Here is a 16,673-nt window from a genome sequence, read left to right on the forward strand (position 1 = left end):
GAGAGGCTGGGGAAGCTGCTGGGAGGCTCTGGACCCGAGTGTGTGATCTGGGGGTTCCTTATCTCCCTGAGTCTGGGCCCCATGTGGTCCGTACAGTATTTCTCGTGGGCTGTTAGAGGAATTGAAATGATGATGCAGATACTTAATAAATGTTTCTTTCCTTCCTTTTTTTCGTAGAGATTTTTGCTCTAGGTCGCGTGCGCTCACCGGAGAGACAGAAGGCGAGAAATACCCCTCCCCTGGGGGGATGGCCACGCTGCAATCCCTTCTCGTTCACCTCTTGGGCAGGCAGGCACATGCACACGCGCCCACCTGGGTTTTAGGCCGCCTGGTCTGGGACTCAAACTAAGGTCGACCCCGTGGGAGCCCAGAAATGTAATAACCATTATGCCATCTGCTGGTCCCAATAAATGTCTTTTAAATCTGAGTTTCTCTGCTAACTTCATCAGTGGGCGACCTGTAGAGAGGCTAAAATTCTAGTTCCTTTGTGTAAGAGTTGGGTAAGGTATTCCCCTTCCCTTACGTGTAAAATAAGGTGTTGGATTAAATTGGAGTCCCCATGGCAACCAGAGGCAGTTGGCGCGAGGTCTTCGGCATCAGAAGCCCTGTCGTTTAACCGTGTGGCCTAGGACATGTTGTACACTGTAGTGTCCTCATCTGAACGTTGGCCCTAGCAGCTCAGGCTAGCTTGGGCAACATAGCAAGACCATGTGTTGAAAACATAAGCATAAAGTAATAATAATAAAGGAAACAGAGTCTTCCAAGTCCATAAATCCTCTCAGAATAAAAATCTAATAGCTCTCTTGGGCTATCAGGTGGTGTGGTTGAAACGCTGGATTCCCCCGGGGGCCGAGCGAGGTTCAAGTCCTGGTCGGCCGGCTTGGGAATCACACTGGGTACATCTGTGTGTGTTCCCAGAACCCCTCAGAGGACAGTGGAGGACAAGGGATTGTGGTGCAGCCATCTCTACTGGGGGATGATTTCTCACTTTCCCTGTCTCTACCTCTCTTGGGGGTGGGGATGGGGAGCACACATTCCCCATGGCAAAACAACAAAAAACATCTAGCGCTCTCCCCTCTTCCCCCCTTCATCTACACCACCCCACCTTAGATTAAGCCCAGATCATCTCCAGCCTAGCATTTTTGGCACCTTCATATTGTGCGTGTGCGTGTCTGTGTGTGTGTGTGTAGACAGAATTTTGCTGCATTGCAATCCTCATGCCTCATCCTCTAGAGTAACTGGGATTACAGGCACGCATCATTTCATCTGGCTCTTCAGGGCGGGCCAGGAATCGAACCCAGGCCTCCCATGAGGCCTCAGCCTGCCACGCAGCCATGTCCAGTGGGCACTGCCATGACTAGGCAGGCAAATCCTCAAATTCTGAGTCCCGCCTCCACCTTCTCACATCCTAGAAGCTCTTGTGCTTTTCTTAAACTCCAACCTCTCCTTCCAGTGGGTACATCCTCCCTTGTCTTTTCCCCTTGGGAAAATCCCAGTTGATCTTTCAAGAGCCAGCTCAAAGATCCCTTCCTCCATGAAATCATCTCTAGTGCGCCCCCACATTCCCCCAAACAGAATTACCCTCCGCACTCTAAAAACCCCACTGCCACTGTAGTATTTCATACTCGGTCTTGTGAGTACGACAGTGTAGAACTCCCCCTTGGACTATGAGCTCCTCAAGGGAAGGGACCATCATGCATTTGTCTTGCCTGACATAGTAATTTCAATAAATTGACTGAAAGAGTGAATGACCAGGGGGCCAGCAGGTGGCAAGGTGGTTGGGGTGCTGAATTCTCATATGGTAGACCACACAGTTCGAGTCCTGGACCTGGCAGCTTGCTTTTGTACTTTCCTTCTCTCTCTGTCTTTGTCTCTCTGGCGAGTGCATGTGCCCTATAACAGATAATAATAATAGTAAATAAATTAAATAAATAATTATTTTTTTAAAAGAGCGAATGAACAGAAGAATGGGTGGATAGGTGTGTGGAGAGTTGGATGGATGGGTGGGTAGATGGATGGGTGGAGGGTTGGATGGATAGGTGGATGAGCAGATGAGTGGGTAGGTGGGTGAGTGTGGGTGGATGAGCAGATGAATGGATGGATGGGTGGATAGATGCGTGGATGAGTGGATGGATGGGTGGGTGGATGAGCAGATGCATGGATGGGTAGATGAGCAGATGGGTGAGTGGATGGGTAGGTGGGTGGGTGGATGGGTAGATGGGTAGGTGGCTGAGTGAGTGGATGACTGGGTGAGAAGATGGGTGGATGAGCAGATGGGTGAGTGGATGGGTGGATGAGTGAGTGGATGGGTAGATGGGTGGGTGGATGGGTGGGTGGATGGATGGGTGGATGGATAGATGGGTGGGTGGATGGGTGGATGGATGGATGGTGGATGAGTGAGTGGATGGCTGGGTGAGCAGATGGGTGGATGGGTAGATGGGTGGGTGGAAGGTTGGATGATTTACCTGGCAGTGCTCTGCGGTGCTATTGGATCACAGCCCTCTCTGTGAGGATGAAAGATTAGGGCAGATCACGCTATAATATGTGCTACAACACCTTCTCCTCCCTCCACCCCTGCTTTTTCCATTTCGTCATTGAACAAGTACATACTGAGCACTTGCTCTCAGTGGGACTGTGCCAGGCCCTGGGGACAGCCATCAGAGAACACTGTGAAACGGGGATGGGACAGTGGTCTGAGGTGCACTGCCTGCCTAGACCCCACCTGTTCTGAGGGTCACAGCACAGACATGTCCTTTGAGTGATTTTTCCCAACCACGTGCGTAGAATATGTCCTGCCGCCATTTCTCTCTTCTCACGTTACCCTCTTGACTTCCTTCTAGCATTTATTAGACTCTGAAGTTACCATTTTTTAAAAGAATTATTTTATTTAACTTCTATTTGTCCATTTATTTTAATTTGCCCAGAGAGTGATAGCGTGTGTCTGTGTGAAAGAGAGCGAGAGCAATCCGCCAGGTCCGGGACTCGAACCGAGTCGGCCATGTGGGAATCCAGTGCCCTTAACCACTATGCCACCTGCTAATCCCAGTTGGTTTTTATTTGTCCTCCCCCATTCAAATGTCAGCTTAAGGGCAGCGACCGTGTGTCCTTTCGTTCAGGGCTGCATCCCCAGTGCCTGGACCCGGTACAGCACAAGGCACTCAGCAAAGGCAGAGGCCGCAGGACATTCCCCTCCGATCTGCTTTCACTTCCGTTGTGCCCAGTACGCTGTAAGACCTGCCCATGGAGTGGCTAACTCTCCGGAATGTCCTGGGTTCTTTGCCGTCGTTTCCAGCTCTCAGCCTTCCGTACTTGAAAGCTCGGCTGATAATCCCACGATCTGGATTTTCTGTGTAACTGTTTCTGTGATCTTAGGCTCTCTTGTTTTTGTTTGTTTTTGAGGGGGTTCATGTTGTGTTCAGTCCGTGGGGCCTGGGCTGTTGTTTCCTGGTCACTCTTACTCCTCTAAACCCTTCATAGTCCCAACCTAAAGCCTGGTGTGGGGGTTTCTCAGCCTCTCCCCGCCTTTTCAGAGGCTTTCTTTGGTTTTAATTTTTGCTATAGGGCTAGTGAGCTCACCAGAGAGACCGAGAGACAGTGAGAGGGAAAGTGAGAAATCGCCCCCCAGGGTGGATGGCTGTGCCGTGATCCCTTCCCCCCACTCTCCTCCAGATTGTGGGTACACGCACGTGCTCAGTGTGATTTTCTTTTCTTTTTTGTTTTTAAAATAATTATTTATTCGATTTTATTTATTATTATTATTTTAATTTGCTTAGGGCACATGCACTCGACAGAGAGAGAGAAAATGAGAAAGCAAATCACCAGATTCGGAACTTGAACCATGGTCTGCCATGTGGGAGTCCAGCGCCTCAGCCACTGCAGCACCCACTGGCCCCTCAGCGTGATTTTCTTCTCTTTTTTTTTGAGAGGTTTTCACTATAGGGCACATACGCACACCAGAAAGACAGAGAGAGACGGAGAGACAGAAAGCGAGAAATCACCCCCCAGGGGGGATGGCCACGCTGCAATCCCTTCTCCTCCATTCTCCTCTCGGGATCTTGGGCATACATGCACACACGCCCAGTGTGAGTTTAAGCCACTGGGTCTGGGACTCGAACCGCGCTCAACTACGTGGGAGTCCAGCAACATAGCCATTACGCTAACTGCTGGTCCCTCTCAGCGTGATTTTCAAGTCACCAGATCTGGGACTTGAACCGTGGTTGACCGTTTGGAAATACAACACCATGCCACCTGCTGGCTTCAAGGTTCTTGACATTTAGTTTTTCTCCCTCTAGCCCCAACAAATTTTTAAAAGAATTATTTAATTTTGGGGCCAGCAGGTTATGTAGAATTCCCACATGGCCGACTGCGGTTCAAGTTTTGGACCTGGCAGCTTACTTTCTCACTCTCTCTCTCTCTGGCAAAAATTCATGTGAAAAAAAAGTAATAATAATTATTAAATAATTTTTTTCTTTTTCTTTTTTCTTTTTTTTTTGGAGAGGTTTTCACTATAGGGCGCGTGCGCTCGCCGGACACACAGAGAGACACAGAGACAGAAAGCGAGAAATCACCCCCCATGGAGGATGGTCACGTCGCAATCCCTTCTCCTCCATTCTCCTCTCGGGATCTTGGGCACGCACGCACATGCGCCCGGCGTGAGTTTAAGCCACCGGGTCAGGGACGCAAACTGCGGTCGACTACGTGGGAGTCCAGCGACATAGCCATTACGCTAACTGCTGGTTCCCTAAATATTTTTTTAAAAGGATTAGTTTTATTTATTATTATTATTTTAATTTGCTTTAGGGCAAAGTGAGAAATCAAGCTGCCAGGTCTGGGACTCAAACTGCTGTTGGCCATGTGGGAGTCTAGCATCTTAACTACCATGCCACCTGCTGGCTCTGCCTCATCAATTTTATTATTTATTTTTAGATTTTTGCTATAGGGCATGTATGTGCATTTGCCAGAGAGAGGAGAGAGGACAATGAGGAATCACCCCGGGGCGGGGGCGGGTGGGGGGGCGATGGCCACACAATCTCTTTTCTTCCAGTCTCCTCTTGGAATTTGGGCATGCACACACACACACACACACACACACACACACACACGCGCCCTGTGTGATTTTCAAACTGCTTGTTCGGGACTTGAACTGTGGTCAGACATGTGGAAATCCAGCACCTTAACCTCCATGCCACCTGCTGGCCCTGTTTTGTGTATGTTCGTTAATAATGGAATGTCTGATTCCGATTCCTGGAGAGCTGTAGGGGCTGTGGATGAGCCTCCCCATCTTGCTGGTTGAGGCCCGGAGGCAGATGTGGAGACACGGGTGGGAGGTCTAGGTTTTAGCCCCGGCTCTGCACCAACGTGCCCTTTGGTTCCCCCACACATAAAATGAGGCTTTCTCAGGCTCTGTCGGTTTTGTGACCAGGATTCTGTCAAGAGGAGGAAAAGCCTGGAGCCCCCACTTTGTCAGGATTGACAGATGTCCCTCCATGCCCCAAGTCCTGATGAGCCTCAAAAACCTTCCCAGTGCCCAGGGTCCCCAGCAGCAGTGTCTTAGCCTTAACCCGTGCAGAGTCTCAGGATGTGAAAATGAACCATCTGGCTTCTGCAGGGGAATGCACACACATGGGCCTGGCAGTCATGTGTCCTGTGTGCACGCCGGTGTGGAGGAGCCTTTACCCAACGGGCCGCAGGGCTGAGCAGGCCCGGCACCCCTCCGCGAGAGCTGGAGCCTGCTGCTGTGATGTGCCTCTTCAGCAGGGTGAGCTTGGGCTTCTGCGTGGGTCTCCTGTCTCCTGGGCCAGGCCCTTTGGCCCTGCTGCTGCCCTGGCCCTGATGAACCCCAGAATCGCCCACCCCCACAGGCATTCCAAAAGCAGCCGAGAACCAGAGTCAGGGTCAGGGAGACCCCTGGGAGAAGGAGCAGGTGAGGGCAAGGTGGGTGGTTGTGGGGCCCTCCTACTTCCTACCCAGCTGCTCACTCCCTTCCCACTTCCTGGCCTCCTCTCGCGGCTCTCAGTTTCCTCATTTCAAGTGAGAAGACGGAAGTGAATTATTTCTGAGGTTTCTTAAGACTCGGTGTTTTCTGATTTGGGTAGAGAAACTCGCAGATCGGTGTCTGTGCGGCCTAGGAAGGTGGGAAGGGGCCTGTGGGGGTCGAGCCAGTGACTAGTCTGCAGTGGGAGGGGACCAGGCGTGGCTGTGGGTGCCTGTGCTGCTGCCTTCCTGAAACCTCTACCCATTTCTAAATCCTCATAGTCCCTGGGCCAGCAGGTGGTGAGGTGGTTAAGGCCTTGGACTCCCACATGGCCAACCCTGGTTTGAGTCCTGGACCTAGCAGCTTGCTTGGGCTTCTGCGTGGGTCTCCTGTCTCCTGGGCCAGGCCCTTTGGCCCTGCTGCTGCCCTGGCCCTGATGAACCCCAGAATCGCCCACCCCCACAGGCATTCCAAAAGCAGCCGAGAACCAGAGTCAGGGTCAGGGAGACCCCTGGGAGAAGGAGCAGGTGAGGGCAAGGTGGGTGGTTGTGGGGCCCTCCTACTTCCTACCCAGCTGCTCACTCCCTTCCCACTTCCTGGCCTCCTCTCGCGGCTCTCAGTTTCCTCATTTCAAGTGAGAAGACGGAAGTGAATTATTTCTGAGGTTTCTTAAGACTCGGTGTTTTCTGATTTGGGTAGAGAAACTCGCAGATCGGTGTCTGTGCGGCCTAGGAAGGTGGGAAGGGGCCTGTGGGGGTCGAGCCAGTGACTAGTCTGCAGTGGGAGGGGACCAGGCGTGGCTGTGGGTGCCTGTGCTGCTGCCTTCCTGAAACCTCTACCCATTTCTAAATCCACATAGTCCCTGGGCCAGCAGGTGGTGAGGTGGTTAAGGCCTTGGACTCCCACATGGCCAACCCTGGTTTGAGTCCTGGACCTAGCAGCTTGCTTTCTCACTTTCTCTCTCTCTCTGGTGACAGCCCTACAGCAAATTTTCAAAATGGTAACAATAAGTACAATTGAGTAAATAATTCTATTAAACAAATAGTCCCCAGACCTTTATTCCGAACCTGCCGGCCACCCACAACCTTCTCTTGACATCTAAATCTATCCCCAACTTGTCCCCCTCAGTTCCTACCCACTGTCCCAGTCTTCTTAAACAATGCCCCCCCATTCATATAACATGAACTTTGTGTTGGCTTTTAAAATGGATAGGAGGGCCAGCAAGTGCATGATGGTTAAGGAGCCCCACATGGCTGACGACAGTTCAAGTCCTGGATCTGGTGGCTTGAAAATCATGCCAGGTGGGACCAGCAGTTAGCGAAATGGCTATGTCACTGGACTCCCACGTAGTCAACCGTGGTTCGCGTCCTGGACCCGGTGACTTAAACTCACGCCGAGCGCGTGTGCGTGCGTGCCCAGGATCCCGAGAGGAGAATGGAGGAGAAGGGATTGCGGCGAGGCCATCCCCCCTGGGGGGTGATTTCTCGCTTTCTGTCTCTGTCTCTGTCTTTCTGGCGAGCGCACACGCCCTATGGCAAAACCTCTCAAAAAGAAAAAAGAAAATCATGCCAGGTGAATGTGTGTGTGCCCAGAATCCGGAGAGAAGAATGGAGAAGGGACTGAGGCATGGCCGCGCCCCCCCAGGGGATGATTTCTCACTTTACCTCTCTCTGCCTCTGTCTGGCAAGCACATATGCCCTATTAAAAAAACAAACAAAAACAACTTAAGTAAATAAAGTGTTTTTTTTTTTAATTTTGAGATGTTTTTCTTTTTTTTTTTTTTTTTTTTTTTTTTTTGCTATAGGGCGCATGCACTCACCAGAAAGACAGACAGAGACAGGAAGCGAGAAATCACCCCCCAGGGGGGATGGTCACACCACAATCCCTTCTCCTCCATTCTCCTCTCGGGATCTTGGGCACGCACGCCCACACACCCGGTGTGAGTTTAAGCCACCGGGTCCGGGACTCGAAGCGCAGTCAGCTGCGTGGGAGTCCAGCAACATAGTCATTACGCCAACTGCTGGTCCCAGTAAATAGCTTTTAAAATGGGTTAGGATTGTAGTTAATCTTCCAGAGGCTCTTTTGCACAAGGCTCAGAGAGGCACAGTTTCTGGCCCAAGGCCTCAGAGTAGTGATGCCCAAGACGTTACCCTGGGATGCAGGACCCCGAGCCCAGGCCACGTACTGCCCGCAGCTCCTGCTCTGCCCGCCTCTCTCCCTGGTGTCTGGCCCTCTCTCTATCCAGAACTCACCTGCCAAGGCCTAGGTGCCTAGGGCCTAGTGCCACCCCCCCCCAGCCCACAGAAAGGAAGCAGCACTCCTCCCCCACGCCCAGGCCCTCCCTCCCCCACCCCGCCCTCCTGCCACCTGCTTCAAAAGCGGCCAGGCTAAACCGAGGCCTGCAGATAGCCCTGCGCTGGTCTTCAAAGGCAGCTCCCAGGACGGCCACCCAGGTCCTCCCGAGATGAAGGGCTTCCTCTTCTTCCTCCTCACCATCAGCCTCCTGATTATGATTCAGGTAAGAGCAGCCCCTTGGGGACCATGGCCAGGACTCCCTGGTCTGGGCATGGCCATGCCGGGGTGCAGGCTCCCAGGCCCAGCCTTTCTCCTATGGGAGCACAGGTTAACAGGCTCCCCAGGGGCATCAGGGCCTCGGGGGCCGGCTGCCCAGGCTTGCGGGCCTCTGACTGGCATCAGACCACGCCAGGGCTGCCCCTGACTAAAAGCCTGAGTCCACAGCCGAGGGGACTCAGAGCGTGCTGGGTACACCGAGGCACCCGAGGGCTGCTCGGAGTTTGGGGAATGAGGAGGCTGGAGAGGTGGCCCTGAGAGCGAATGGCATCGCGCCCCAGGGAGCCTGGGCAGCGGTGCTGACGGGAGACAGGGAGGGGCCCAGGAAACATGCGAGTGAGGCCGCTCTGTTTCTGGGGGTAAGAGCCTCCACCCCAGCCAGAGAGAAGCCAGGGTGCTGGGAATGCACAGAACCCTCCCCTCAGGGACAGCGGGAGCCCGAAACCAGGTGCCATCCCAGGAGGAGGCTTTAGTAGCAAACTGCCCGAGGGCCGGGCGGTGCGGGAGCCAGAGCCACCATGTCCTTGATCGAGGACGGGTTGATCAAGCATCAAGAACAGTGTGGCCCACCGAAACTGCCCCGTGACCAGCAAGCACGGCTCGGCCTTGTGCAGCTTGTCAGGCATTAAGGACAGTCTGCTCCCCGCCGTGCCCCCCTCACCCACCTGTCACCTGTGAGCTTCCCGCTCAGGATGGAGGCTCAGGCTGAGGAGGCGGACACCCTTCCCCAGCTAGTGAGGGCAGGGGCTAGGGCTCCCCGTCTCCCTCTGCTGGAGGGGTGAGTGGCCTGCAGGGGATAACAGGAAGGTTCTGTGGGCGGAGGCCAAGAACCAGCTGTGCCCCTCCGTGTCAGGCCGGAAGCAGCCACACACAGGACTCCGTGGCAGAAGTAGTGGTCACAGGGAACGGAGCGGAGGACTGGCGGGGCAGAGGGCCAGGCACCACAGACATTGTATCTATTATTTATTTATTTTCCCTTTTTTTTCCTTTTTCTTTTTTGGAGAGGTTTTTACTATAGGGCCTGTGCGCTTGCCAGAAAGACAGAGAGAGACAGAAAGACAGAAGGCAAGAAATCACCCCCCAGGGGGGATGGCCACACCGCAATCCCTTCTCCTCCATTCTCCTCTTGGGTCTTGGGCACGCACGCACACGCGCCCGGCGTGAGTTTTAGCCTCTGGTGTGAGTTTTAGCCTCCGGTCTGGGACTTGAACCGCAGCTGACTACATGGGTGTCCAGCGACTTAACCCTTATACCATCTGCTGGTCTTGACATGTGGCTTTTAAATAACGAACAGGAGCTCCCTGAGTGCCCCGCTTTTCTTTTTGCAGCTACAACCTCTAGTCTTGACAGGCTCGAGCACCCCCCCCACCAAAGTCTCCACAAGAGCCACCGCCAAGAAAGCCACCAAGGGAGCCCCTGCTGCCACCTCCCAGGGCGGGCCCCCGGTGCTCAGCATGGCCGAAGGAGGCTACCTTCTCCTCTTGGTCAACATCCTCACCCACTTCTACCTCAGCTGAGGGGACACCTAGCCTGGCTCCGTGCCCCGAGGCAGCTGAGAACTGGCAAGCAAGGGGTGGGATTGATGCCGGAGACCACCAGGCTGCGACACTGCCAGGTGGTGTCGGGGCAGGGGCAATGGCAAGACGGAGATCGTGTGGAGGCGCAGGCACCACCCAGGTGGGGGTCAATAAAGTCTTCCTGGTACTTGGCAGGCCCTGCCTGTGGTCACTGCACATCACTGGGCCCCAGCTGCCCCCTCCCAAGGTCCAAGTAAGGGTCCCTCCCCTGGGAATCACCTTGCAGGGACAAGGCCCCAACCCTGCCAGCTGCGGCACCCCCTCAGTTGCACCTGGGTGTTTGGGAAGGGCGGTCCCAGAGTCCTCTCCGACCCCAGGCCCTGGGTGTCCCGGCTCAGAGAGCCCGCTGCAGGACATGGGCATCAGGGAGAGCCCCAGACCCGGGCACGGCGCACCTCCGCGCATCCCTAGAGAACCAGACCCGTCTCCGTCACCCCCGGGGGCTGGGAAGGCCTCCAGGCTTGCGGTCGATAATGGGCACCACAGAGGGTAGGGAGTCCCCCAGCAGCCCCCACCCTTCCCAGCCCGGCCTCTTCCTTGAGGACCGAGAAGTGCCTTGGTCTATATGGGGACTTGGGGGAGGACAGAAGGGGCTCCTATGTCCTGCACTCTCTGAGCTGGGTCAGGGACTTGGACCCCTGACCTGGCTGCTCTACTGAGGTCAAACCCTTAGGCCCGGAGACCAGAGGTGGGGAGGGGAGCCACCCACTGCTGGACTTCTGCACCCACCCCTGGGCTTGTCTGCATCCCAGAACATTCTCCTGGGCCACCAGCAAGCGTGGCTGACCCTTTCCCGTCCCCTACACCCAGCCAGGCAGGCCGCCCTGCACCCTTGGGTGGGTCAGGGTCCTCTTTATGTATCCCCCACTTGTGTTCTCACCCTCACGGGGTGCATCGCTCTCCCAGTCGTCCTCCATGGGCCGAGCCCTGGGGGTGGGGGCCAGGAGGCGTGGCGTGTCTGTGCCTGCCCCCACTGTGGTGCCATCCTGGCTCCAGAACAGCCCTTGGGTGACTGCATGGTCACGCGCTCTGCTTAGTCTGGTTGCAGGGCTCCCTCTGGTGGCAGCGGGAGGCCTGACAGCCGAGCGCAGGTGAGCAGGGAGGAGAGGGCCAGCCTGGGTATAGGGGAGACAGGTGGACAGAGCCCATCCAACCCCACCCCCAGTATAAAGGCATGCAGACGTGAGGATACCTGGCGGCATATAGAAAACAGTTTATGTTACAACAAAAGGCCTATAAAACATTTCATCCTAGCAGAAGCCTTCAGGGCGTGGAGGGGCTTCAAAGCACATGGACGGCCCAGATCTGGGGTGCTCTGTCCTTTGCCACCTCCCACAGCACGACGTGGTCCCGGTCATAGCCCCGGCCACCTGGGGGAGGGGGTAGGAGACAGGGACGGTCAGAGAGAGCTGGGGCCCCCTGCCCTCCGCCCCGCAGGCACCTCTCACACCGCACGCCCCACGTTACCCTTCACATCCAGGACCCGGCCCTCGAACATCTGGCTGCAGATGTGCCCTGATTCGCTGATGCTCCACGTCTGGCGCGGCAGGCGGCTCTCGGCCCACAGCACCACCTTGGAGCCTGGGCTGGGGGGTCCGATCACCTGCAGGCTCATGGTGGGGGCCGCCTGGGACCCCGGGGCATGGTCAAGCACTGTCCCCCCAGGGGGTCTCTACCCCCCACCCCCGACACCAGAGCACACCACAGCAGCCTGAATGCCAGCTGCATAGACGTGACCCTGGGAAGTCTCGGAGTCCTCCTAAGCTTCAGTGTCCTTGGGGACCCCCAAATACTGGTCTTTCTGAGGTTCCCACGTGAGTTAAACGAGTTGGGAAATATCTGGGAAGTCTTGCACATCGACTTTCAAACCAGACTCGAGCCGTGGGTGAGCCTCCACGCAGGGACTGGCGTGTGGCTGTCAGTAACCTGCCTCCCCTCCCTGCTCTGCAGGGCTGCCCTCACTGCCACACAGCACAGTGGGAGGCGACCCGGCACTCGGCAGGCACACTCTCCTCCCAGGAGCCAGAGCTCGCCCTGCCCAGAGCCCCCCATGCCCTTCCTGCCTCATCTTCAGCGACCCTGGAGGTGGCCTTGCGGCTCCTCAGAAACGACAGGCTGTCCTGTCCCCAGGCGTTAGCACTGGCCATTCCCTCTACCAGAATGCTCCTTCACAGGGACACCCCCGCTGCTGCCTCCCTCAGATGTCACCTTCTCAAGGGAAAGAAGGGCCCGTCCGAGCTGCTAGCTCCTCGCCATGCCCTTTCCTCTACTGCGCCGTCCGCGTGGGGGACACCCAGACATCTGACCCATTTAAGTTGTTTCGTCTCTCCCTGCTGGATGTAAGCCGCAGGAGGGCATCAGCGGCCCTCTTCACACCGCGTATTCCAGCACCTCCCCGGCCATTAGCAGGGTTCGGCTCTATCAGCAGAGCTGGGGAGCCCTCAGAGGCATCTGGCAAGGCTCTCACGCTGCAGACCGAGGCCCACGGCTGCCCAGGATGCAGCTGCATGCTCCGCCTCTCTCGCCAGCTGGGACTCCCCACCGCGGGCCTGAGTCCCTGGGACCCAGCTGTCCGGACCCAGCCCCTAAATCGGTACCTGGTTCTTGAGCAGCCCGTCCTCGTAGTACCAGATGCAGCTGCCCCCGGCCCGGGGCTCAGAGACCACCACGCGGCCCGCCTTCATGTCCTCCACGTGGTCCGGCACTGCCAGGAATCCCCCCAGAGCCTCATTCCAGAGGCGGAAGTAGACCCGGCGCTGGTGGGGGGGAGGCCCAGAGTCAGGGGACCAGGCAGGCATGCCCCCCCACTGACTCTGGATCCTCCAGGCTCTTGGACCCCTGTCCCTCCCACCCCCAAACCTGCCTTACCCTGCCTCTAAGTGACCCCCTTCACACGCACGCTGAGGACACACGCATACCGCACGCACACGCAGAGTTCTATGTTCACAGGGACACCCACAGGTACCCCACACACAGTACAGGGGTGCCACAGACGCTCACAGGACACACCATGCGCACAGATGCACCACCCGGGCCCGCGCACCCGGCGACACGGGTCTGCCAGCACTCGTGCTCCTGCAAGGACGGCCGCGTGCAGGGGTGCAAGCCCACAGGCAGACGGCACAGCTCCTGCCAAAGAGGGGCCCGGGAGGCGGACACCACAGTGCCAGACCTCAGGGGGCCCTGCGCAGGCCGGCAGGCTCGCGGGGACGCCATAGCACAGTCATGGGAATGATCACAGCGCGGGCCCTGAAACAGCACGGGCCACAGGGGTCTGAGAGGCCGCCGGTCTTCAGGCCTCGCAGACCTGTGACGCCCAGCCCCAGCCCCGCAGGGCACAGTGCTAGCCCGGACTGCAGATGAGGCCGCGGGGCCGCGGGGCACAGTGCTAGCCCTGGACGGCAGCGCGAGTCCCCGTCCGCTCCTCGGGTCTTTACTTCCCCTTGTGTAACGCGCCAGGGCTGGGGAGACGCCCACGACGTCTGCTCACACGGGGTCACCAAGCCCGTGACTGCAGACGCACGTGCTCAGCCGGCTAACACAGGCCTGTGCAGTCAGAGCACTCCTGCTGGTGGGTAGAACATAAGATCATTGTCCGATCTGTGTGGATAAACCTGTGTTTGAAAATGTACGCCTGGGGCCAGCAAGGGGCAGGTGGTTAAGGCACTGGGCCCCTGCAAGGCTGACCGCGGCCCCAGACCAGGCGGCTTGCTTTCTCTGTTTCCCTCTCTCTGTCTCTCTGGAGAGTACATGTGCCTTGTAACAAATTTAATAATAGTAACAATAATAATAAATAACTCTTTTAAACATTTCAGGGTGGGACCTGGAGATAGCATAATGGTTGCATCTCTAGAGTCCCCCCGTCAACCACGGCTCCAGTCCCAAACCCCACAGCTGAAAACTCACGCCAGGCAGTAGGCATGTGTGCCCAAACTCCCGAGAGGAGAAAGGAAAAGGGACTGTGGCCTGGCCATCCGTCCCAGGGGGTGAGTCCTCGCTTTCTGTCTCTGTCTCTCCAGTGAGTGCATGCACCCTATACCAAAAATCTCTATATAAAAAAAGTAAGGGTAATGTATTCATTATAATGAATATCATAATAAACATGCCAAACTCATGAGTTTGTGGATCTTATTTCTTTTTTTTTGGAGAGGTTTTCGCTATAGGGCACGTGCACTCACCAGACAGACAGAGAGAGACATAGAGACAGAAAGCGAGAAATCACCCCCCAGGGGGGATGGCCACGCCGCAATCCCTTCTCCTCCATTCTCCTCTCGCGATCTTGGGCACGCATGCACACGCACCTGGCGTAAGTTTTAAGCCACCGGGTCCGGGACACGAACCGCGGTCGACTACGTGGGAGTCCAGCGACATAGCCATTACGCTAACTGCTGGTTCCCTGGGTCTTATTTAAGAGAAGGCTAAAGTAAGAAAAGAACAAACAGTGAAAATCGTCGAGGACAGGGGCTGAAGGAGGATGCGGCAAAAACTGTGAGGAGGAGCACGAATGCCGTCCGTGGGAAGCAGAGGTACACACCCACGTGGACCTCGCAGACACGCCACGCACCTGCCTGATGGGGTAGAGGGAGGCCACCCTCTGCGTGCCGCTGTAGGTCAGCCAGTTGGTGATCTCGCAGCTGCCCACCAGCCATTGGCGGCCCCGGAAGTCGTTGTGCTCACACAGCACCCAGCTGGGCCAGCAGGTGCCGGAAGGACAGACAGGGAGGCGCTGCTGTCAGAACAGTCCCCACCTCCTGCCCGCTCATGCTGGGACTGCCCGGGGGCCCGTCCCGAGGACGGGAAGGAAGGGGAGCGGACTGGGGTTTGCAGGGCCGAGCGGGGTCTTGGGAGCCGGTGCCCTCTTAGTCTGCACTCCTCCCTCCTTCCTGGCTCGGTGGGGGGGTGCAGCAGAGGCCGCAGGTGGATACAGGGAGAGGCCAGGAACCTGGGAGCTGGGGGTGCCGCGCTCCCTCACCCTGCCCACACACACTCACACGCCTCCCTTGATGCGCACGGACAGCACGTGGTTGTTGAAGCCCTCGGCCTGCAGGCTCCGCACCTCCCTGCTGAGTTCGATCTCCTTCCCCTCGAAGCACTCCAGCCCATACAGGAAAACGGAAGGTTCTGAAAAGTGCTGGGGACCGGGGCGAGGGACGGTGAGGCCATCGCACTCCAGGTCCTGGTGAGTGCCACAGCTCCAGAAGCCTGACTCCCAGTCTGGACCTCAGGGCATCTTCCCTCTGGAGCTCCGCACAGCAGGGCACGGACAGCCTCGTCCTCTAGATCCTCAGGTGCAGCAGGTGCCAGGCAAGACCCTGGTTCCCCCTAAACCTCTCCAGCTCGGTACCTCTAGGAACCAACAGGCCAGAAGCCTGGGGCCACCCTAGATCTTCCCCCCCTCCACCTTCGGAGGACAGTGAGCAGAACGATACCCAGGACCCGGGGCTGACCACCGGCCAGGTTCTGTGCCAAGCCCTTTGTCTGACCTCTCAACAACCCCGAGAGGCGGGCCAGGCAGTGGCACAGAGGGGATGCAACCGGACCCCATGGGAAAGGTCCGGAGTTCCCGTCCCAGGCCCATGTGTGTGTGCTCAGGACCCGGCCGGCTGAGTCCCCGGGGGTGGATCGGGGCATGAGGTCTCTGTTGGGAGTACCTGCTCCCTGTCTCTGTCTCTCAGAAGAAATAAATAAACAAACATTTAAAAACCCAACCCTGGACTTTCACGTGGTCGACCATGGTTTGAGTCCCAGACCTGGAGGCTTGAAACTCATGCCAGGTACAAGTGCGTGCCTGAAATCCTGAGAGGAGAGTGGAGGAGAAGAAGGGATTGCCATGTGGCCATGCCCCCTGGGGGAGGTGATTTCTCACGTTCTGTCTGTCTCTCAGGTGAGCCCACATGCCCTATAGCAAAAATCTCAAAACCAAACAGTCGCTGTAAGACACATGCTGTTGTTTTCCCCCACCTCGCTTACAGGAAAGTGGCTGGAGAAGGAAAGCCCCTGGTCAGAGGCCTACAGCGGGGCTCCAGGCCCTACAAGCTGGGCTCCCGGCCCTACAGCTGGGCTCCACGCCCTACAGCGGGGCTCCAGGGCCTACAGCTGGGCTCCACGCCCTACAGCTGGGCTCCACGCCCTACAGCTGGGCTCCAGGGCCTACAGCTGGGCTCCACACCCTACAGCTGGGCTCCAGGCCCTACAGCTGGGCTCCACGCCCTATAGCTGGGTTCCAGGCCCTACAGTTGGGCTCCAGGGCCTATAGCTGGGCTCCAGGGCCCTACAGCTGGGCTCCACGCCCTACAGCCAGACTCCAGGGCCCTACAGCTGGGCTCCACGCCCTACAGCTGGGCTCCAGGCCCTACAGCTGGGCTCCACGCCCTATAGCTGGGTTCCAGGCCCTACAGTTGGGCTCCAGGGCCTATAGCTGGGCTCCAGGGCCCTACAGCTGGGCTCCACGCCCTACAGCTGGGCTCCACGCCTTACATCTGGGCTCCACGCCCTACAGCTGGGCTCCAGGGCCTACAGCTGGGCTCCAGGCCCTACAGCAGGGAGCCAAC

The 16,673-nt window shown here is 56.9% G+C and overlaps 2 protein-coding genes across 2 annotated transcripts in view; one reads left to right on the forward strand and one right to left on the reverse strand.

The window, feature by feature from the left end:
- The first annotated feature begins 8,335 nt into the window (after nt 1–8,335).
- Nucleotides 8,336–10,254, forward strand: CD52 (CD52 molecule). Its single transcript, XM_027776123.1, has 2 exons — nt 8,336–8,492; nt 9,874–10,254. The coding sequence occupies exons 1-2, from the start codon at nt 8,439–8,441 to the stop codon at nt 10,060–10,062; spliced, it is 243 nt and encodes an 80-aa protein (XP_027631924.1). The 5' UTR covers nt 8,336–8,438; the 3' UTR covers nt 10,063–10,254.
- A 1,068-nt stretch (nt 10,255–11,322) lies between these two features.
- CRYBG2 (crystallin beta-gamma domain containing 2) overlaps nt 11,323–16,673 on the reverse strand; it is a 50,764-nt gene continuing 45,413 nt past the window's right edge. Inside the window, exons 19-23 of the mRNA XM_027776143.1 lie at nt 15,114–15,253; nt 14,687–14,810; nt 12,720–12,878; nt 11,590–11,749; nt 11,323–11,492 (exon numbers count right to left, since the gene is read on the reverse strand). Of these exons, the coding sequence (XP_027631944.1) occupies nt 11,404–11,492; nt 11,590–11,749; nt 12,720–12,878; nt 14,687–14,810; nt 15,114–15,253 (672 nt within the window). The 3' untranslated portion in view covers nt 11,323–11,403. The remainder of the gene's footprint in view (nt 11,493–11,589; nt 11,750–12,719; nt 12,879–14,686; nt 14,811–15,113; nt 15,254–16,673) is intronic.

The sequence above is a fragment of the Tupaia chinensis genome, unplaced genomic scaffold (assembly GCF_000334495.1).
Source record: "Tupaia chinensis unplaced genomic scaffold, TupChi_1.0 Scaffold000628_1, whole genome shotgun sequence".
In the NCBI taxonomy this organism is placed as follows: domain Eukaryota; kingdom Metazoa; phylum Chordata; class Mammalia; order Scandentia; family Tupaiidae; genus Tupaia; species Tupaia belangeri.

Bases quoted from the DNA above. Each gene is read 5' to 3' on its own strand.
- CD52 (XM_027776123.1), top strand. From the start codon at position 8,439: ATGAAGGGCTTCCTCTTCTTCCTCCTCACCATCAGCCTCCTGATTATG. The intron at 8,493-9,873 runs GTAAGAGCAGCC...TTCTTTTTGCAG, and splicing joins GCCTCCTGATTATGATTCAG to CTACAACCTCTAGTCTTGAC.